The following is a 21,776-nucleotide window of genomic DNA, read 5'->3' as shown; positions in this document are numbered from 1 at the left end:
CCCAGCTGACTTTGAACTGCGATCCTCAGATCCTCAGATGACAGTTGCCCATCCTAGTTTGTTCTTCCTTTTTCTCTTCTGGTTTTTGCAAAACCCGGCCAGGGCCTCGCTTGTGCTAGGCAGGCAATGGTATGCACAGCAAGGTCCTCAGCCCTGGTGGATGTTTTTGAGCCTATAGGGTCTTAGGCTGAAGTTCATGTGGGCCTGAACTGGGTATCTTCCTGCTTCTGCCCCTGGGAGCGTTCAGATTAGAGGTGTGTGCCGACACACTCGGCTAGTGGCGTGGCTGTATTGGAACTATAGCCAGGGCCCTTTGATCCTCCTTTTCATCTTGACGATTCCCCAGAATCCGCCCTGTGTTTGTGTGGCTCACAGGTGGTCAAGCGGCCGCGGAAGGCCTCGGTGCACGACAGCTCGTCCCTCAGCCATGATGACCGGGCTTTTGAAGTGATGGATGAGTTTGATGGCCGAAGTTTCCGCAGCGGGTACAGCGAGAGGAGCCACCACAGCAGCCACGAGGGGCTCAGCCGCAGCTGGGAGGACGGCCCAGACCGGGGCCGTGCCCAGCACCGCACGCGGAGCCAGAGCCGGGGCCAGGACCGCAGCCGGGAGCGCAGCCGGGGCCGCAGCCTGGAGCGCGGCCTGGACGACTATGGGCGCAGCCGGGGCCGCAGCCTGGAGCGCGGCCTGGATGAAGACTTCGGGTCATCCCGGAAGAGGGACCCCAGCCGTGGCCGGAGCATTGACCGGGACTACGAGCACACCTATCACCGCGCCTATGATGCTGACTTCGAACCCTCCTACAGCCCAGCTGCTGGCGATCGCCGCCGAGCCCAGCCCGAGGCGCGCTTCGACGGCTCCCGGAGCCGCAGCCGGGAGCACCTGCGCTCACGCAGCCCCAGCCCCGAGCCCAGGGGCCGCCTGGACCCCGACAGGCCCATCGGGGTCCTTCTGACCAAAAACAGAGCAAATGAAGGTAGGCATGCGTGATGCAGGCAAAGGAGCATCATTCTGCAGGAATTGCCAGCTCTGACCTGGCATCTAATCTGAATGCCTGGGCCCTATTGGCTGGGCATTTGATGCCTGGCTCCTATTGGCTGGGCATTTGATGCCTGGCTCCTATTGGCTGGGCACTTGATGCCTGGCTCCTATTGGCTGGGCATTTGATGCCTGGCTCTATTGGCTGGGCATTTGATGCCTGGCTCCTATTGGCTGGGCATTTGATGCCTGGCTCCTATTGGCTGGGCATTTGATGCCTGGCTCCTATTATCTGGGCATTTGATGCCTGGCTCCTATTGGCTGGGCACTTGATGCCTGGCTCCTATTGGCTGGGCATTTGATGCCTGGCTCCTATTGGCTTATTTAATCCTCACAGCCACATCAGGAGAGACCACTTTATTTATTTTATTTTTTTCTATGAGACTGAGGCACAGAAGTTGCACCCTGATCTGGCTTCTAAGAAGATATGCTGGGCTTGCTCTGACCTGGCATCTTTAGATGCGTGGGGCATTGACTGGAACCCCTCACATTAAAAGGGAGCTCTTTTAATCTCTTGCATCTTTTTTTTCTATGAGAGTGAAGCACAGAAGTTGTGCAACGTTGTGTCTGTAGGTAGTGGTTCTCAAAGTCGTTTATTAATTGGACGCTTGTGAAGATTCTCACCCTCTTCCCTCACCCCTCCCCCAATCAGAACACAGATTTCAGGCCTCAGTCTCTCCCCCCTTTAATCAGAACACACCGGGTGGGTCCCTAGAATGTGCACGTGTTAAATAACATGCTCTCCCCATGAGCTTGATGCATCTTAAGTTGGAGAAACCAGGATAGCAGGCAGTGTTCCAGCCCGTCTTGATTGAGTTTGTGTCTGTGTCAAGGACAAGGCTGAGTAAATGTTGTATTGTTCACAAGTGGTGCTCTACGAGACTTCATTCCTGTTACAGCTCAGAGACAGGGTTGGGGTATATCCTGGAGGAGGTGGAGGCTGGCCCAGTCCTCCTGTCCTGTGCTGTAATCCTTTATCCTTGGACTCATTTAATCCTGTGCCAGTCCCAAGAAGCACCTGCAAGCTGTTAGCACTCAAAGTTCACAAGTGAAGATTCTCAGACACAGACGAGGGTAGCAGCTTGCTCAGGGCTGGAATGTAGTCAGTGATGGAGCTGGAATTTCAGCTCCATCCCTTGAAGCAGGGAGATGAATGGACCTGGCTTTTGAGCCTAGTGCTGAGCTAACATCAGTTCTTATCTTCTGACTTTTAAAATTCTTGGTGACATACCTTTTGTTCTCTAATTGCTTTTCTTCCAAGAAGAAGAAATGATAAAGAGCAGGAGAAAGAGAAAAAAGAAAAAGATAAAAGAATGCCAAGTGAATGACTCTTTGCTTTTTTAGTGTGGGAATTTGCATTTTAAATAACCTGACAAGGGAGAGGGTTTCTTTTCTTGAAGAGCTGAGTTATATAAAGAGGTCTCTATTGAAATAACCCAACAATAACCCAAGGAAATCAGTAATGGGATACCTGGAGTCCAGGCTCAGGGGGAAAAAAGGTGAAAGTTGAGATTGTGACATCTCTGAGGAGAATGTAAGAGGTATAAGGACTTCATGTGGAATCTTAAGTCTTAAAAGTTGGTCAGTCAAGTTTACTCTTTTCCTCTGTGTGTGTGTGTGTATACGCACATGTGTGTGCCAGTACTGGGGCTTGAACTCAAAGCCTGGCACTGTTCCTGAGCTCTTTTCCTCAGGTACTTACTACTATAGCCACAACTCCACTTGCAGGTTTTGGGGGTTAATTGGAAATAAGAGTCTCACAGACTTTCCTTCCTGGGCTGGCTTTGAACTACAACCCTCAGATCTCCTCCTGGGTAACTAGGATTATAGGTATGAGCCACCAGCACCTGGCTACTTTTTTCCTTTAAAAGATACCCACATAAATACCAGTAAGTCTATTTGCAAACATTATAGTGAGAGTTTATTTACTCTTAAATTAGCTTACATCAGTCATACAAGGAGCATTTCATTGTTGCTTTTCCACATGTTTGCACTGTATCCCATCCATTCTTACCCCTCTATCCTACGAATGAAGTTTTTAAGAGGATAAGGGCAGTATAACAACATAGGTAAGTTAGACTTGTCCCAGACCACTGTCCCGGGCATGAGCCTGTCTGGAAGAAGGGCATCAGTATTCATGGAAGAAGTCCTTATCCCCTTCAGTTTTTAATTTTCTGCTTCCTAAGATGCGTGTATGTAGAGGGAGGTATGTGCCTACTTTTTATCACTGGGGTAAGATGACTTCTAACAAGTATAAGTTATTAAATTTACTTCACAGTTTTCCTAAGTTACCTTGTTTAATTACAAAACCGACCTTCCTTCCTTCCTTCCTTCCTTCCTTCCTTCCTTCCGCCCTTCTTTCCACTCTTCCTTCCCCCCACTCTCTTTCTCTCTCTTTTCTTTTCTTTGTGTATGCATGTGTGTACTGGTACTAGAACTCAAACCTAGTTCCATGTATGCTTTCTGAGCTTTTTCTGCTCAGGGCTGGAACCTACCTCTTGAGCCATGCCTTCACTTCTGGCTTGTGTTGATTAATTAGAGATAGAGTTTCATGGACTTTTCTGCCCGGGTTGGCTTCAAACTATGATTCTCAGATCTTAGCCTCCTGAGTGGCTAGGATTACAGGTGTGAGCCACTGGTGCCTGGCAGATTACAAGATTTTTTTCTTTTATTAATCACTTTATTGTTAGTATAGAGGTGATCTACAGAGGGACTACAATTACATGAGTCAGGTAATTAGTAAATTTCCTCCCATACAGTGTCTTCTTTTCCTTCATTTTTTTCCAGGTCCCTCCCCTCTCTACCCATGAGTTGTACAGTTCACTTTCTTCAGTGTCCAGTGAGCTCCACTGCTGCACTTTTTCACCCTTTGCATGGGCTTGTTTTCACACCTGCTGGGATGACCTTCCTAAAGTCACCCCCATCTATGCTTAAAATGTATTTTCATAGGTTTAATAAGTAAAATGAGAGTAGGCTGAAGAGTACCAAAGATTCTGGAATACAGGGATTCCCAGTAAACTCAGCATTCGTTTGTGAGAACAAAGTGCTTAAACCATTGCACACTGCGAGGGTCAGTGCTTAACTGATTGCTTTACCTGGCTTCCCCTGGCTCTCAGGGTCTGACCCACAGTGTAAGTCGATACAGATGAGGGGCCATGGTGAGCAGGCCTGCCTGTGGGCAGACTCCTTGCTAGCCGAGGCTTTGAGGATGTGATGGGTTGATTCTACCCACTCTAGCATTTCATTTGAAAAATGTTCATCTCATAGCACACACCCGTGGAGCCTTTAGACAGAGTTTTATCTGTTGGGAACGATTTGCTGCGTTTGCTGTGTTTCTCTTCCTCTTTCTCAGGTTTTCTTTTCTGTCTACCCCCACTCCTTGTGCTTTCTCACACAATGGTTCCTTTGAGAGCCCTTAAAAGTGAATTGCAGGGAGTGTTACCTCTTACCGGGAATAAAATCTCAAGGACAAGAATGCCATTCTCCATCGCAATTGTGATCACAATTAATAGAGTATGGTTCATTTTGAAATTACTCTAGAATAATGGAATTCATCTCACCCCACTCTCCTGTTCATCTAATAATGTTTTGTGCATCATTATTATTAAGTTTTGTGCTTGAACTCTGAGCCTGGGAACTGTCCCTGAGATTCATGGACTACCTTGCCTGGGCTGTCTTCGAACCATGATCCTCAGATTTCAGCCTCCTGCCTGGTTAGGATTACAGATGGGAGCCCACAGATACCTGGTTGCATTATTATTATTTTTTTAATGCCTATTTAATCCTGTGCTTTCCTCTTCTATTATTTTTTAAATGATGTTGACAATTTTGAGGCACCCAAGTCAGTGGTATTACACGACGTCCCATATGCAAAATTAAATTTGCAGATAGGATTTTAGTCTGAAGCCAGGCTAAGTTTTCTGAACAAGTTGATGGCATACGTGTGCATTTGATGTCTCCTAGAGTATGGCCTCCGCCTGGGGAGTCAGATCTTCATCAAGGAAATGACCAGAACGGGTCTGGCAACCAAAGACGGCAACCTTCATGAAGGAGACATTATTCTCAAGGTGAGTGATGAGGACAGAGCAAGTGTGTGTGTGCATGTGGTCCTAGTCTAGATTTCCACATGGAAGCACCAATATAGGAAAGCATAGTTGCAGTAATATGGGAGCTCAGTAGCAAAGCAGAGGCCAGGAAGAGCAGCCTGGTGAGGTTTTGGGATTGGTTTTTTGTTTGTTTATTTTATCAGGAAGACCAGACCTATGATTGCCTAGTGTGTATGAAGCACTGGCTAGTCCCCAGCTCCACCAAAAGAAAAAAAAAGAAAAGAAGATGAAACCAGACCTGGGCATTCTACTAATTGAATTAAACACACACACACACACACACACACACACACACACATACAACAACCAGTAACTCCCACGGAATACTTTTGTCTTTGTTGTTTATTTAAAGTTTAGGTTTCTATTTCCTAAGCCAAGGGAAGATGAGTCAGCTGTTAGAATATGAATGGTGAATATTTAATGGCTTCTGTAAACCTCTCTGGTCAGGAAACATGTTCCAGTAGTAAACCAAGCTATTGTCTTGAGCTTGGAAGTTAAATAAATTAGCAGGGTAACTTAAGTACACTGTCACTCTTTCTCACCTGTGTTTGGGATCCAGGCATGTGGGGCAGTATTTAATGTAAAGGGCAATTGATTGGTATTCAGTTGAAGTTAATGTTGGAGTATCTGAGCAAAGCCTTGGAAGTTTTACAAAGGGGAAATAGGCATTTTCTACTGGGCTGTGAATGGTTGTACCACATGGAACCTTATTGTTGTTCATAACTACAGATCAATGGGACTGTCACTGAGAACATATCTTTAACGGATGCTCGAAAACTGATAGAAAAATCCAGAGGGAAACTTCAGCTGGTGGTGTTGAGAGACAGCAAGCAGACTCTAATCAACATCCCCTCACTAAATGACAGTGACTCAGAAATAGAAGGTGAGAAGGAGAGGGAGAAGGGGAAGGGGAGAGGGAGGAAGGAAGGGCAGGAGGAGGCTGGATGGATGATTAGCTAGAAGTCAGAGGACTGTGGCCTTGTCTCTCTTAAGTCAACCACTCAGTTGCAGATTAAATTTTCTGTGCAAGCCTTCCTTCCTTTTAAACTTTAATTCCAGAAGAGAAGTGGCCCGTGGTTGTTTGCTTATTAAGGTGTCTATTGAAAGTAGATTTTCAGTATGAAATTCTCAAAGCGCTTGGGGAATCCCAAAGGACTTATCATAATTAGGCCACAGAAAGCAAAACTTGTTGGTAAATAATATATGTGTGAGCCATCCCAAGAACTTAACCATGCTATTTTTACATTTCCTAGTTGCTTATTCTTAAACAAATTTATGTAACTCTTTAAAAGCCGAAGTATTGATATTTTCAACAAAAAGAAGACAGTGTTCGAGATAGCAATTGTCATTTGAAATGACTGAAAATTGTGATATCCATTGGTTAGTAATCCAGGTCACCTCTCCTCTTTTAAAAGCTATATTACTTGAATATGCCTTATAACATGGGAGAGCATTTTAACTTTAACATTAACTTTATTGGCATTTTAAAAAGTTGCCAATAACAAGTACTCATATCCTTTGTAGCCATCTACAATCAATTGTCTTCGTGCAGGAAAGTTAAGTAAATATTAAGCTCTTAAGCCTTTTTTTTTTTTTTTTTGGTGAGTCCTGGGGATTGAACTCAGAGCCTGGCTCTGTCCTTGTGCTTCTTTTGCTCAAGGCTAGCCACAGCTCCACTTGTGGCTTTTTTTGTAATTTGTTGGAGGTAAGAGTCTCATAAACTTTCCTGCCTGGGCTGGCTTTGAACCGTGATGCTCAGATCTCAGCCTCCTGAGTAGCTAGGATGACAGGCCTGAGCCACTAAGCACCGTGCAACTCTTAAGCTTTCAAACAGGTTTTTGTTGATGTTTGTGTGTGTACTGAAGCTTAAACTCGGCGCCTGGCACTCTCCCTTAGCTTTCTCAGCTCAAGGCTGGTATTCTCCTATGTGAGCCCACACCATGACTTCTGACATTTTGCCAGTTAATTGGATATAAAAGTCTCTTGGATTTGTTGTCTGGGATAGCTTCAAAGTGGGATCTGCAGATCAGCCTCCTGAGCAGCTAGGATTATAGCTATGACCCACCAGTACCCAATTATTGTTGATGTCTTTTTTAAGAATTTATAAACAGCTATGTTTTAAGTAGATCCCTAGATGAACACATATTGAAATTTGAGATGAACTGATGTAATTGGTAAGGATGAGTGAATCTGCATATGGCCAGTATAGCTGAGCTCCACAACTTTTGAGTTCTACATCTCTGGAGGATTCAGCCAACCACTGTTAAAAAATATTTGGGGGAAGGGGAAGGAAGAATATCCAGAGAGTTCCAAAGGTAAAACTTGACTATGTGGGATGCTAAGCCTTGAAGTCCTGGTTGTAGCTTCCTGCCAGTTCACAGGTAGTCTTTCTAATGAATGCTCACTGTTCAAGACTACTTATCATTATTCACACATAATATAGCGTAACTACCTCCATACTATTTACATTGGATGATGTATTATAAGTGATGCAGAAATGATTCAAAGTATGCAGGAGAACAGGGAAGATGATAGACAAATTATGATGCCGTTTTATAGAAAGGACTTCGGCATCTGTGATTGGAGTTAGGGAATAGTCTTTAGAACCATCTCTTCACAGATACTGAAGGATGACTGTTACCTTTCAGTACCAGCTTGGAAGGAAAGAAAGCAGAGGTAAAAGAGCCTATAGCAGGGTACTGGTGGCTCATGCCTGTCATCCGGTGCTTGGGTAGCTGAGGTCGGGAGGATCACTGTTTAAGGCTAGCCTGGGCAGGACAGTTTGTGAGATCGCCCTTCTTGACTCATAGCTGGAAGTAATTGCCGATCTACCTCGCTATGACGGAAATCCTAGAATAGGCAGATTTTGGCCCAATGCATGGGGCAAAAGAAAAAGAGAAATGTAAAAAATTCTAAATTTGCCTTCTCTATTAGTGCCATTTTCTTAAAGTTACCTTTCTTTATTTTTTCCCTACTCCAGGGGAAGTAAGGATTATTAGACTAATAGCACATTTTGCCTGTTTATTTTCATTTCCCATGTCTCCTCTCCAGGGATTAGTATCCTGCCTGGTAATGTCTTAAGTATTATATTAAAAAGTCTTTATTTTTGAAACTAGATATCTCAGAGATAGAGTCAAACCGATCCTTTTCTCCAGAGGAGAGACGTCACCAGTATTCTGATTATGATTATCATTCTTCCAATGAGAAGCTGAAGGAAAAGCCGAGGTGAGATGATGTGAATTTTCTCTTAGACACATCGCAGTGAGTGCAAACACATACGTACTTGCAAGTGTAACCCCTGAAGCATTAATGCGCCTGTGCTTCAGTTCAAGGGAGGACACACCAAACAGATTGTCCAAGATGGGAGCCACTCCCACCCCGTTCAAGTCTGTGGGGGACATCACAGCTGCTGTTGCTGCGGAGAATAACAAGGAATCCAGATACCAAGAGGAGCCCCCAAGTGAGACTTTATGACTGTTCTTTTATTTTGGGGTGGTGGAGTAGGCCTTGTACAAGTTAGACATAAAATCACCAGGACCACCCATTTGCAAAAGGAGAGTTGAGAAGTATATGTTGGATACTTACGTAGGGTAGTTGGAAGGAGAGAGAGAGAGAGAGAAAGAGAAAATTTTAATGTATATATAAAATAATGGGTAATAAAAATAATTCTTAAAATGGAACAGGGCCTCCTTTTTTATATAAGTGCAATTCTACATGCCATTAGAATTGATTACCATTTGATAGATTTGTTGAGTTTTTTTGCTTTTTGTTATTTTTGGGGTCAGTCATGGGGCTTGAACTCAGTGCCTGGGTACTGTCCCTGGGCTTTTTTTGTTCAAGGCTGGAGCTCTACTACTTTGAGCCATAGCTCCACTTCAGGTTTTCTGGAGACAAGAGTCTCACAGACTTTCCTGCTCATGCTGGTTTTGAACCATGATCCTCAGATCTCAGCCTCCTGAGTAGCTAGGATTACAGGCGTGAGCCACCAGCGCCTAGCTGTGAGTTAGTTCTTTTGTCCTCCATCAATGATCCCTACTTTGTCGCCATAACTCTGCTTCCATCACCCTGAAATTTTACATAAATATTTACACATGAACAGAATAGTGTTGTTACATGATTTTTCTAGTTATATAAAATACTAACTTCTTGTGCTTGTGTATCTTGTATTTTGGAAGATTTCTCTTTTTGTTTGTTTTATGTATAAACATGTAAATAGAATAAAGTATATAACTTTTGTGGATTTTACCAGCCTTTTTTTTTTTTTTTGGCTGTACTGGAATTAGAACTCAGGGCCTAGTACCTCACTTTTTTTGGGGGGGGGGTCTGGTCATGGGGCCTGAACTCTGGGCCTGGGCCTGGGCGCTGTCCCTCAGCTCTTCAGCTCAAGGCTAGCACTCTGCCACTTGAGCCACAGCACTACTTCCGGCTTTTTTCTTTTTGCTTATGTGGTTCTGAGGAATCGAACCCAGGGCCTCAGGCATGCAAGGCAAGCACTCTACCACTGAGCCACCTTCCCAGCCCCCTAGTACCTCACTTTTGAGACACTCTGACCAGTACCTTGTTGTACTGGTTATTATCAGGATAGATTCTTTCTACCTCTAGGCTGGCCATTGTCTTAGATGTGTTTTCCTTTGTTCCTGAGATGGCAGATATGTGCCACCATGTTCTGCCATCGATCAAGATTAGAGCCTCACAAACGTTTTGTGCCCGTGTTAGCCCTGAATTACTCTACTTCAGTCTCTGCCTCCCAATTAGCTAGGATTACAGGTGTAAGTCACAGCTCCTGACTATTTACAAACAAGCTTCTGCTAGTCCATGTTGAGAAGATAGGCAGTTCTGTCTTGTTTTTCCTTTCCTTTGCAGTGCTGGGGATTGAGCCCAGGGCCTCCTTCATGACAGGCAAGCTACACTGTGAGGGACATGCTCATTCACATTAAATGGTTTTTCATCCACAGTTCCTCAACCCAGAGCAGCCCCAAGAACTTTCCTTCGGCCTAGTCCTGAAGATGAAGCAATATATGGGTAGGTACTATCGTCTCTTACTCTTCTTCCCGCCCCCTTCCCCACTCCCCTTTCTACCTAGCTCATCTCCTTAACTGAAATCCAAAAGAATGCTGCCTCTTTTTAAACTCACAGATAGTGATTTCCTAATAAACTATCCTAACCCAAACTCTACTGCTACTGTTCATATGAAAGAAACCATTGGAGAGAAAAGCAAAAATGCGGCAGTGCATGAACTTTGTGATGTTAATGTTTTCTGTGCTTCTCCTCCTGGCTGGCTACTTGTGAATGCTCTTTGAATATTTGCATTGGCCAGATATGTAGCTGTCCTTATTGGTCAAGTATTCTTGCCCACAGAGCCTCTGTAGTGACCACAGAGACAAGAGGTATGGAGTATGGTAGGGAGAGAGGCGTGTGAGCAGAGCTCTGCACTTGTGAGTGAGCCCTGGGTCACTGCCATGGCGGCTGATGGATTAGGACTTGGATCTGAGCAGGGTCTTTATTTGACAAAGGCCTGTGAGTGCAGTGCTGATGGACTTTGCCCTGGAAGAACCATAAGCTGAGAGTCTGATAGCTAGATGTTAGCCTAAAAACTCGCCCTGAATTTATTCTCTCAGTGACGCGGGTTATCGATTTCTCCTTCTTTACTGGTAATGTGAGACTGCTGACCCTCATCACTCTGTCCCAGGAAGATAAGGCTAAAGAATAGATGCGAAAAACTCGAGAGCTTGCTGAACTATAAATCTATCTAGGGATGGAAGGAATCAGATCTCTCATCTGCGCATGTGCATTCCCCTTTTTATAAACAATCTCATTCTCCTTTCCTGAAACCAAACGCCCCACAGCCCCAACACCAAGATGGTGAGGTTCAAGAAGGGAGAAAGTGTGGGCCTGCGGCTGGCTGGCGGCAACGACGTGGGGATATTTGTGGCTGGCATTCAGGAGGGAACCTCAGCAGAGCAGGAAGGCCTTCAAGAAGGAGACCAGATTCTGAAGGTAAGGAAAGCACAGCCCCTTTCTGGAGCTGTCTGGGTATTTTTGCAGAAAAGATGTGAAGGTGGTCTAGCCTCTGAAAGGAGACCGACTGCAGTTTAAGGGCTCCATATCCCTCCAATGGGTCCTGCTTTGTCAGTTTTAGAGCCCCAAACTCATTCCTATGTCTGTAGCAATTTATAGAGTTTAAAACTCTTGCCAATATTTTTTTGTTTGATTAACAGCACCAACAAAAAAAAGTCAAGCTGGGTACTGGTGGCTCACACCTGTAATCCTTACTACTCACTCATGAGGCTGAGAGCTGAGGATCAAAGTTTGAAACCACTGGAAGCAGGAAAGTCTTTGAGACTCTTATCTCCAATAAACTGCTCAGAAAAAGCTGGAAGTGGCTCTGTGGCTTAAGTGGCAGAGTGCTAGCCTTGAGAAAAAGAATCTCAGGACCAACACACACACACACACACACACACAAACACACACAGGTGTTAAGAACCGATAAGATGGGGCTGGGAAGGTGGCACACACACACGCGCGCGCACGCACACACACACACACACACACACACACACTGGTGTTAAGAACCGATAAGATGGGGCTGGGAAGGTGGATAAGGTGGATCAGTGGTAAAGCGCATGCCTTGCATGCCAAAGGCCCTGGGTTCGATTCTTCAGCACCACATAAGCAAAAAGAAAAAAAGCCGGAAGTGGCGCTGTGGCTCACGTGGTAGAGTGCTAGCCTTGAGCTGAAGAGCTGAGGGACAGCGCCCAGGCCCAGAGTTCAGGTCCCATCACCGGACCAAAAAAAAAAAAAAAAAACCGATAAGAATGAAATCTCAAAAGATCTTGTAAGCCAAAGCTGGAAGTGGCTCTGTGGCTTAAGTGGCAGAGTGCTAGCCTTGAGAAAAAGAACACACACACACACACACACTGGTGTTAAGAACCAATAAGAATGAAATCTCAAAAGATCTTGTAAGCCAAAGCTGGAAGTGGCTCTGTGGCTTAAGTGGCAGAGTGCTAGCCTTGAGAAAAAGAACACACACACACACACACACTGGTGTTAAGAACCAATAAGAATGAAATCTCAAAAGATCTTGTAAGCTGTTTTTTATTTGTTTGTTTTTTGTTTGGTCAGTTGTGGGGTTTGAACTCAGGGCCTGGGCACTGTCCCTGAGCTTTTGCACACAAAGTTAAGAGCTCTACCACTTTGAGCCACCATTCTACTTCTGGTTTTTTGGGTAATTAATTGGAGATAAGAGTCTCACAGACTTTCCTGCCCAGAGTGGCTTCAAACTCAGCCTCCTGGGTAGCTGGGATTACAGGCGTGAGCTACCAGTGCCCAGTGTAGATCTGGTAAATTTTTATCTGTCCTGTGTTGCCCCGTTGAACACTAATGTATGAGGCAGTAGGCTGAAACTGAGTACGGGGGAATGTGTCTGCTCAGATCCTTTGCTCCACTGACAAATCTTTGATTTTAAAACTTACTCTTATGAGGTAGTTTCAGATAGAGTCTCCTGGACTTTTTGTCCAGACTGGCCTAGAATCATGGTCCTCTCATGTTCCACTTCCTGGTGTAGCTAGGATTACAAAAGAAAGCCACGAGTGCCTGGCTCTAAAAGAATTTCAAAGGTACAGAATTAGGATTGTCAAGCGTCTTTATGATACCTTCTGATCTTGCTGGCTCCGATAAGTCATTTTCCTAAAGCTATTTATAATGTTTAATCCTTGTGGAGTAATTATGGGGGCTTCTTGCCAGAAAGAAGGGTGGAATCAGAGGCTTGGTCGTGTAAGCCTTTATGTATACCAGCCATACATGTAAGATTAATGCCTTCAACTTCACAAACACTTGTTATACACTTCAGATTTTGATGTGGCTCTGTGTGTGTGTGTGTGTGTGTGTGTGTGTGTGTGTGTGTGTGTGTAAAACAAGTTTATTTTTTGTTTGTTTTGAGAGTTGTGGGGCTTGAACTTGGGTGCTACCCCTGAGCTCTTTTTGATCATAGCTAGAGCTCTACCCCTTTGAACTATAGCACCACTTCTAGTTTTCTGGTGGTTAATTGGAGATAAGAGTCTCATGGATTTTCCTGCCCGGGCTGGCTTAGAACTTTGATCCTCAGATCTCAGCTTCCTGAGTAGCTAGGATTACAGGCGTGAGCTACCAGCTTTAAGACAAGGTTTTATGTAAACAGTCTGGTCTCAAACTCTCAGTCCTCCAACTTCAGCCTCCTGAATGCTAGAATTACAGGTCTATAGCTGGCATTAAACACCCTTGGTTGAATTATAGGAGAATAGTAAAATTATTCAGGATCTCTATTTGCCGATTTATTTGAATCACTTATGAAAAGTATTGTGCTTACCATGAGCCCCAGCACCCCTATTATGTTACCATCATTGGTTTCACACTTGTATGTTACCTCCTTGACCACCTCTGGGGGAGATTCAAAGAGAGGGAGACAAACACTGACCAATGTTTATCTTACATGATCCAGTTACAAAACCCTGGCTCAAAGGTTTATCCTATGGGGTGGTTGTCAGAGCTGGGAGGCGGGAAGGTGGAGCGGTGGCCACATAGCCCAGGCCTGCAGCAGGTGCTGGAAAGGGTTTCAGTAGAGACGTTTGGCTACATTCTCATTTTGCTTTGGGAAAGGCCCCGGTGAAAACAAACAAAAAGCTCAGGTAGCATTTTGTGATCATCTCTCTTTCTTTCTCTCTTTATTCTCTGTTTTCCTTTCCTGTCAGGTAAACACACAGGACTTCAGAGGGCTGGTACGGGAGGATGCTGTTCTCTACCTGTTAGAAATCCCCAAAGGTGAAATGGTGAGCATCCTGGCTCAGAGCCGCGCTGATGGTAAGCAAGTTTGGTTATTTACTTTCCTTGGGGGAGGTGGAAAGAATAAAAGAGATTTCTTGAGCTGAAAGAACAGGTCGAGGTGTGTGGGTAAAATTATGATTGATAATAATAATTATATGATGCAATTGTATAATTATTGTATATCATATAATGTATCCATATATAATTGATTACATTATATAATTATATATAATGGATTATATTACATATAATTATTTTTATTTATTTATATTTTATTTCTTATGGAGAAAATTTGGGTGCCTTAAACTTGGTACAAAAGTGTTTATTTATTGAAGTAATTTCACAAGTTGAGTGAATTGGAGCCCATCTGCTTTTCTAAACAATGATATGTGTCTTCAAGTTCTGCCTGAAGTTTCTATTAAGTTTTTGAGATTCTTTTTTTTTTTTTTTTTTCAGTCATGGGGCTTGAACTCTGGGCCTGAGCACTGTCTCTCAGCTCTTCAGCTCAAGGATAGTGCTCTACCACTTGAGCCACAGCACCACTTCCTCTATTAAGTTTTCATATGACAAGTGTAGTTGATAGCTCCAACTGTAAATTACCCTTCTGTCAGACTATCTTTCTGGGCCTTATTTTGTCTGGAAAGTGGGGTGGGTTGCAAGTTTATTTCCTGTGGTTTCAGAGGGTTAATTGGCAGCTCTGTTAGCTCGAGTTCTGTGTAGAAGCAGAACCAGTAAGAGCTAGGGAACCAATAGGAGACATACAGTTACGAGGGATTGACTAGCATGGTCATGGAAGTTGGGAAATCACAGATCTACAGGATGAGTTCTTAGGATGAAGAAGGCTCAGCAGAGCTGATGGTTAGTTCTGAGAGAAACGGAAAGCCTGAGAACCAGGGAAGAAAAGAAAACTGACATCCTAGTTAAAAGGCCGTTAGGTAGGAAGGATTGTTGTCTCTGGCCTGAGAGTAATCCACCACAGCCCAGGCCTATAGCAATGTGCTGAGAGTGTCTCTAGTAAGACACCAAGGACTCATAGCCTGGCTTTTGTTCTATTCAGGCCTATAGTTGCTTGGATGAGGCCCACCCTTGTTAGAGAGGGCAGTCTGTTTTACTTACTCTATAACATTAATCTCATCCAGAAAACATTTTCCCATAAACACCTAGAATAACGTTTCACCAAATATTTGCACACTTGATACCCAGTCAGGTATGGCCTTCTTTCTGTTGGAGTCATGATTCCCGTAAAATCTCTGCACTGAGATTACTGCATGGAGGGAGGCAGGAGGGGGTGATCGGATCGGAGACGGGAGAAGCAGGTAACACAACAAAGATCTTCAGTTCAGCCAAATGCACCAAACTGTGCTTTTGCCTTTCAGTGTATAGAGACATCCTGGCCTGTGGCAGAGGAGACTCGTTTTTCATAAGAAGCCACTTTGAGTGTGAGAAGGAGACTCCACAGAGCTTGGCCTTCACCAGGGGGGAGATCTTCCGTGTGGTGGACACCCTGTATGACGGCAAGCTGGGCTACTGGCTGGCCGTGAGGATTGGAAATGAACTGGAGAAAGGCTTAATCCCCAACAAAAGCCGGTATGGGTCTGATTGCATTGTTCCACACACTCTCAGACTCTTCTCCTAGCAAAAAGCAATGGCCAATCGGAAATCACACGTGACTTCATAAACAGTTCTCTTATCGAGAGGACCTGGAGCTGAATAGCTACAGCTGGTTTGTCCTTTAGCATCCCAGGGAGGTGGCTGCACTTGGCTGTATGTGACAATTTTTCGCCACCATGCGCAATCCGCATAAGCTTTCCTTCAGTGCTCATTCTACAGAGACACTTATGCCCTCCAGGGAATGCTTGCTGCCTGGTGGCCACATGGAAGCTAGGAAAGATTACTTATGTTTTAGGAGTTCCCAGTGTACTTATACCTATTATTATAACTATATTCTCCAAGAACCACTGAAGACTTGTAGACACAAAAACAAAGAATTGTCTCATCAGAGCAAAATTTACTTCTGCAGAAGGGTGTGCTATCAATCAGAAATCTGGGAAGCAAGCACATAGAAGAACCCACAGTGTGTTTCTTATTTGTCCCTAATGCGGCAGGCCCCACCTCTCTGCTCAGATTGGTTGAGCTCAGGTTCACAGTTGGCTTGTGATTGGCTAGTTTGAAGTGGTTTCAGATGTATTTACATAAGGTGGTGGTTAAAAGAGTTCAAAGTCAGATTAATAGTACACAATAAGTCTCATAACATGCCCATTACCCTCTGCTATTCTTTGTTTTTGGTCAGTCGTGGGACTTGAACTCTGGGCCTGGGCACTGTCCCTGTGCTCTTCAGCTCAAGGAAAGTGCTCTGCCGCTTGAGCCACAGCGCCACTTCTGGTTTTCTGGTGGTTTATTGGAGATAAGAGTCTCATGGACTTTCCTGCCTGGGCTGGCTTTGAACCTCGATCCTCAGATCTCAGCCTCCTGAGTAGCTAGGATTAGAGGTGTGATCCACCAGCGACCGCCTGCTATTCTTAAATCTCTTGAGATGTGTCTTTGGAGGTGTATCTTAATTCCATCTTGGAGCCACCAGTTAAGACAAAATGTTACATTCCCAGAATTCTTCTTTATCCTAAAGCAGAGTAATCAACAAGAGCCTAGCCACTAGGTCAAAGCAGGAACTTTTAAGCAACCTACATGGATAGAAAAGACAACCTTTCGCACACTGTATATCTATCAGATGAGCCAAATACAGCATATGAAGTGCTGAGCTACTTCTGGTGCATTTCATAGAGGCCCCACCCTTCTGCCTCTTAATTGAGAAGTAGAAGATCCCAAGTTTCCCTCTCTGAAATCTTCCCTAATCCAAGCGATGGCATGCACATGTGCTCCATATCCTGGCTTCAGAACTCACTTCCCATGGTGTTTTTCTTCTCAGAGCGGAACAAATGGCTAGTGTCCAGAATGCCCAGAAAGACAATGCTGGGGACAGGGCCGACTTCTGGAGGATGCGTGGCCAGAGGTCGGGGGTGAAGAAGAACCTGAGAAAGAGTCGGGAAGACTTAACAGCTCTCGTGTCTGTGAGCACCAAATTCCCAGCTTACGAGAGGGTATTGTTGAGAGAAGGTGAGGAAGCCATGAAGGGCGAGGCAGGGGCCCCCCATTTTCCCACATCATCTCCTTGAAAAGCGGGGGTATATTGTTAGAATCATTTGAACAAGGAGCCTTACAAAAAATGATCTCTCCAGATGCTTCAAATGGAAGCAAATGTCTACAGCCTAATAAAATGTGTTTAATGCCCAGTTCCAGAGGTTTTGTATGTTACCCACAGCAAAGTTTTACAAAAGATTAGGATATTTTACTTACTTTTTATTTGTGTATATATACCAGTACTTGGGCTTGAGCTCATAGCCTTAAGCTCTCTCTTGGCTTTTCTGCTCAAGGAGGGCATTCTATCACTTGAACCGTACCTCTGCTTTCAGCTTTTTGCTGGGAAATTGGAGATAGGAGTCTCTTATATTTGTATGCCTCAGCTGACTTTGAACCATGATCCTCAGATTTCAAACTCCTGAGTAGCTAGGATTTCCAGGAGCCACACCAGACCCTGGCTGGGTATTGAAAGCATATTTCTCAGAAAAGAACTAGGGTGGAAAAATGCAATCTTAATCATTTATTTATTTGGGTGATTTTTAAAACCTATATAATACTTTTGCTTTTTGCTTTTGCTTTTGAATGCTTAGGCTAGTGTATATCTTTTTTTTGAACTTATTTTTAAAGTTACCTTTTATGTAGTAGTACATAGGGAGATCCCATTTAACAAAGCGGTTTATGAATGCTTCAATATTCTCACCCTTCTTTGACCTACCCTTTCCCTGCTTTTCTTAATTTTGTGATATATACAATCCACTGTTTTTTTGTTGTTTTTTTTTTGTCGGTTGTAGAGCTTGAACTCTGGGCTTGGATGCTGTCCCTCACTCTTTAGTTCATGATGAGTGTTCTACCACTTGAGCTACAGCGCCACTTCCTACAGTCCATTCTTTTTTTTTTTTTTTTTTGGGTCCAGTCATGGGGCCTGAACTCTGGGCCTGGGCGCTGTCCCTCAGCTCTTCAGCTAACACTCTACCACTTGAGCCACAGTGCCACTTGCGGCTTTTTTTTTCCTGCTTATGTGGTGCTGAGGAATCGAACCCAGGGCTCATGCATGCAAGGCAAGCACTCTACCACTGAGCCACCTTCTCAGCCCCTACAGTCCATTCTTGACTGCATTCTTCCCTCCTTACCCCCTTCATTCTTCTAGCTTTGTCCTCTTGGCCTCCTCTTGAATGCACCCATTTTCTGATGTTGATTTTGTTGGGCTTTGACTTGGTTTTTCTAAAAGATTATACTATTTGAGCTCTCCATCAACAGAAGTAAGGACAAGAACCGCATGATCATCTCAATAGATGCAGAAAAGGCTTTTGATAAGATCCCACACCCCTTTATGGAGAAGCTAGGAATCCATGGAACACTCCTCAGTATAATAAAGGCCGTGTGTGACAAACCTATAGCTAGCATTATGCTTAACAGCGAAAAACAAAAGCCATTTGCCCTAAAATCAGTAATGAGACAAGGATGCCCACTCTCTCTATCCCTCTTCAACATAGTATCAGAATTCCTAGCATAAGCAATAAGGCAAGAGGAAAACAGAAAGTGGATCCAAATAGGGAAAGAAGTAGTAAAACTAGCATATATGTCTGTTCATGACTTTTGTTTTCTCATTGCAGCTGGTTTCAAGAGACCGGTGGTCCTTTTTGGCCCCATTGCTGATATAGCCATGGAGAAGTTGGCAAATGAGTTACCAGACTTCTTCCAAACTGCTAGTGAGTGTCTGCCAATGATGTATTTCTTTGAGAGTATTCGCTTTGAAAAACTAACACATAGAAACATTGAAAGAGTAATGCTGAGATGACAGGCATGCACTACTACACATATTCATGCCTTTTTTTTTTTTTTTTTTTGGTTGGAGTGGGGCTTGAACTTGGCCTGGGCGCTGTCCCTCAGCTCTTCAGCTCAAGGCCTAGCTCTCTACCACTTGAGCCACAGTGCCACTTCTCATTTTCTGGTGGTTTATTGGAGATAAGAGTCTCATGGACTTTACTGCTCGGTCTGGCTCGGAACCTTGATCTTCAGATCTCAGCCTCCTGAGTAGCTAGGGTTATAGGCGTGAGCCACCGGCGCCTGGCTTTAAGCATTTCTGATCAAGGAAATTCAACCTGTATTTAGCAGAAGTATAATTATAGATACTAAATAGATTAGTTTTTGTATAGTTAGTATTTTATACAAAAATTAACATTTTTTTTCCCCAGTGGTCCCTATTATGTCCTCTTTTAACTCCTTTTTTGTTTTAAATTCGGGGTACAAAGAGTGATTATACAGTTAATATTTCAGGTTTGTTATTCTTTTTTCTTTTTTAAATGATTTCTGTTACATCGTTCTGGTCCCCATCTTTTTCTAAATATCTTGGGACAAGTTACAGACTGCAAACCAGTTGACTCATAGAATTGACCCCTGTTGGCCTAGCCTAATCATTTCTTCATGGTTAGAATTTAGTTAAACAGGCCTGGTGTAGCTCTGTGGTAGAAAGCTCTTGCCTGGCATGCACAAGACACCGGGTTTTATACATAAAACACTGAGTGCTGTGGATCTTCCCCACTCTCCCCATGAGTCCTCTAATTCCGGATGTGCCATTACTGTACTGATGTTAAGTTAGAGCCTTTGGTTGTCATTGATTTTCACACCCCTCCCACTCCCCCATTATTTAGCCATAGTTTTGCTTTTGCAGAGACGGAACCGAAAGATGCAGGATCTGAGAAACCTAATGGAGTTGTTCGATTAAATACCGTGAGGCAAATAATTGAGCAGGTGAGGAAAATCATCCGAAGTCCATGTTATTAGAACAAAAGGGATCTTGCTTTGCCAGTGTCTTTTAGAGTAGAATCTCAATTCTGATCATCATAAATGTTAATAGCTTATGCAAAAGAGAGCCATCTCACTGTGTCTGTGGCAATAAAGTTTTGTTTTTTCCAGAATTCTCAGTGTTGTACCAAGTAACCTGTTAATTATAGTTTTCCCCTCATTTGGGGTGGGGCAAATTCTAGGACCTTTGATAAATGCCTAGAATACCACTCAGTACCAAACCCTAAATATACTTATGTATAGTATGTATGGACCTACCTATACATTTATATATTTATAAATTAAACTTTACCATACATGTGTATATATACACACATGTATACATGGTAAATTAGGAATAGTCAAGCAGCAATAACTATTAATAGAATTGAACAATTATAAAAATATGTTGTACTAAAAGTTACATGATAAAATCTAAGGATTGTGTTCAAAGTCAGCCCAGGCAGAAAAGTCAATGAAACACTTATTTCCAATTAACCAGCAGAAAGCCAGAAGTAGAGTTGTAGCTCATGTGGTAGGGCATCAGGCTTGAGCTTTGAAAAAGCCAGGTGAGAACACAAGACCCTGAATTCTCTGTCTCCCTCCCTCCCTCCCTCCCCCCCTCCCTCCCTCCCCCCCCCACACACACATACATACACACACACACACACACACAGTACTACACTCACCCTTTTTCTTTTGCTTGCTGTTAGCTTTGAATGAATGAAACTGGAAGGTAAAACCATATATGCATACAGGGGGACACTGCAATTCTTTTTGTTAGGGTTCTTCTGGTTGTTAATATCGAAGTAGGCATAATATGGAAGGGAATAGAATATGTTCAGGTTGAAATTCACATGTTTGATGTGGTACAGCCTTTACCTAGGGAGGCAAACTGATACTGTGGTACTTCACCTGTCCCTAACAGGACAAGCATGCACTCCTGGACGTGACTCCCAAAGCTGTGGACCTGCTGAATTACACCCAGTGGTTCCCGATTGTGATTTTTTTCAACCCAGACTCCAGACAAGGTGTCAAGGCCATGAGACAGAGGTTGAACCCAACGTCCAACAAAAGTTCACGGAAGCTATTTGATCAGGCCAACAAGCTCAAAAAGACCTGCGCCCATCTTTTTACAGGTCAGTGAAATTGAAAATAAATCCTTGAATCATCCAGTATGTAGAATGTTCAAGTTTCTGTTTGGGGGACATTTAAAAAATAATGGCAACAAGTTCCTATCATGTTTGTAAGTGAATATATGCAATGGTGGTTAAGAGGGAGAACAAGAAAGAGCAATGAGTGTTGGGAGAGGTGGGGCTGGCTGCTGAACTAACTTCAATCTCAGCCTTTCAGTCCTCCACAGAAACTATAGCTTCATCCAACAGCCAACTATCACTCCATGATGGCGCTTTTTATGATCACCTGTACACAGTCACAATGACAAAATTCCCAGTGCAAATGCCATTTTTGGAGGAGTCATAGCAAGATTTCACATTCTAATTTGAATTGTTTTCTTATTTCTCCTGCTTTTGTTTGTACTTATTAAAAATATCCTCCCTCTCCCCAATAGAAACTTGAATACTCTGGATGTTAGCGATTCAAGGATTTATTCTGTATTTTATTCTGATGAGAACATTGTGACTGTGTTTTAAAAAATGAATCCCTTGCCTGGCACTGGTGGCTCACGACTGTAATCCTTGTCACTCAGGAGGCTGAGACCTGGAGGATCACAGTCCATATGACTTTATATCTGGTTCATCAGCAAAAAAGCCAGGCTAGGGTTATGGATCAGTGGTAGAGAACCACCAGCTATGAACAAACAAGCTGAGCAAGCATGAGGCTCTGGGGTCAAGCATTGATACCAGCACCAAAAAAAAAGAAAAGAATCCATTTTCAAGATACATACTAAATACT

General features: G+C 43.7%; 1 protein-coding gene across 4 annotated transcripts in view; it reads left to right on the top strand.

Moving 5' to 3' along the window:
- The window catches only part of Tjp2 (tight junction protein 2), a 91,976-nt gene that overhangs the window by 57,514 nt on the left and 12,686 nt on the right, over positions 1-21,776 (top strand). For all 4 annotated transcript variants that reach the window (XM_013018466.1, XM_013018464.1, XM_013018465.1 and 1 more), the window contains exons 5-17: positions 376-976; positions 5,002-5,105; positions 5,874-6,027; positions 8,261-8,369; positions 8,471-8,604; positions 10,100-10,166; positions 10,991-11,141; positions 13,871-13,979; positions 15,320-15,530; positions 16,867-17,054; positions 18,692-18,787; positions 19,750-19,829; positions 20,791-21,001. In XM_013018466.1, coding sequence (XP_012873920.1) covers positions 376-976; positions 5,002-5,105; positions 5,874-6,027; positions 8,261-8,369; positions 8,471-8,604; positions 10,100-10,166; positions 10,991-11,141; positions 13,871-13,979; positions 15,320-15,530; positions 16,867-17,054; positions 18,692-18,787; positions 19,750-19,829; positions 20,791-21,001 — 2,215 coding nt within the window. The remainder of the gene's footprint in view (positions 1-375; positions 977-5,001; positions 5,106-5,873; positions 6,028-8,260; positions 8,370-8,470; positions 8,605-10,099; positions 10,167-10,990; positions 11,142-13,870; positions 13,980-15,319; positions 15,531-16,866; positions 17,055-18,691; positions 18,788-19,749; positions 19,830-20,790; positions 21,002-21,776) is intronic.

The sequence above is a fragment of the Dipodomys ordii genome, unplaced genomic scaffold, assembly GCF_000151885.1.
Source record: "Dipodomys ordii isolate 6190 unplaced genomic scaffold, Dord_2.0 Scaffold40, whole genome shotgun sequence".
Taxonomy (NCBI): domain Eukaryota; kingdom Metazoa; phylum Chordata; class Mammalia; order Rodentia; family Heteromyidae; genus Dipodomys; species Dipodomys ordii.
This window is presented reverse-complemented; position numbering and strand designations above follow the sequence as displayed.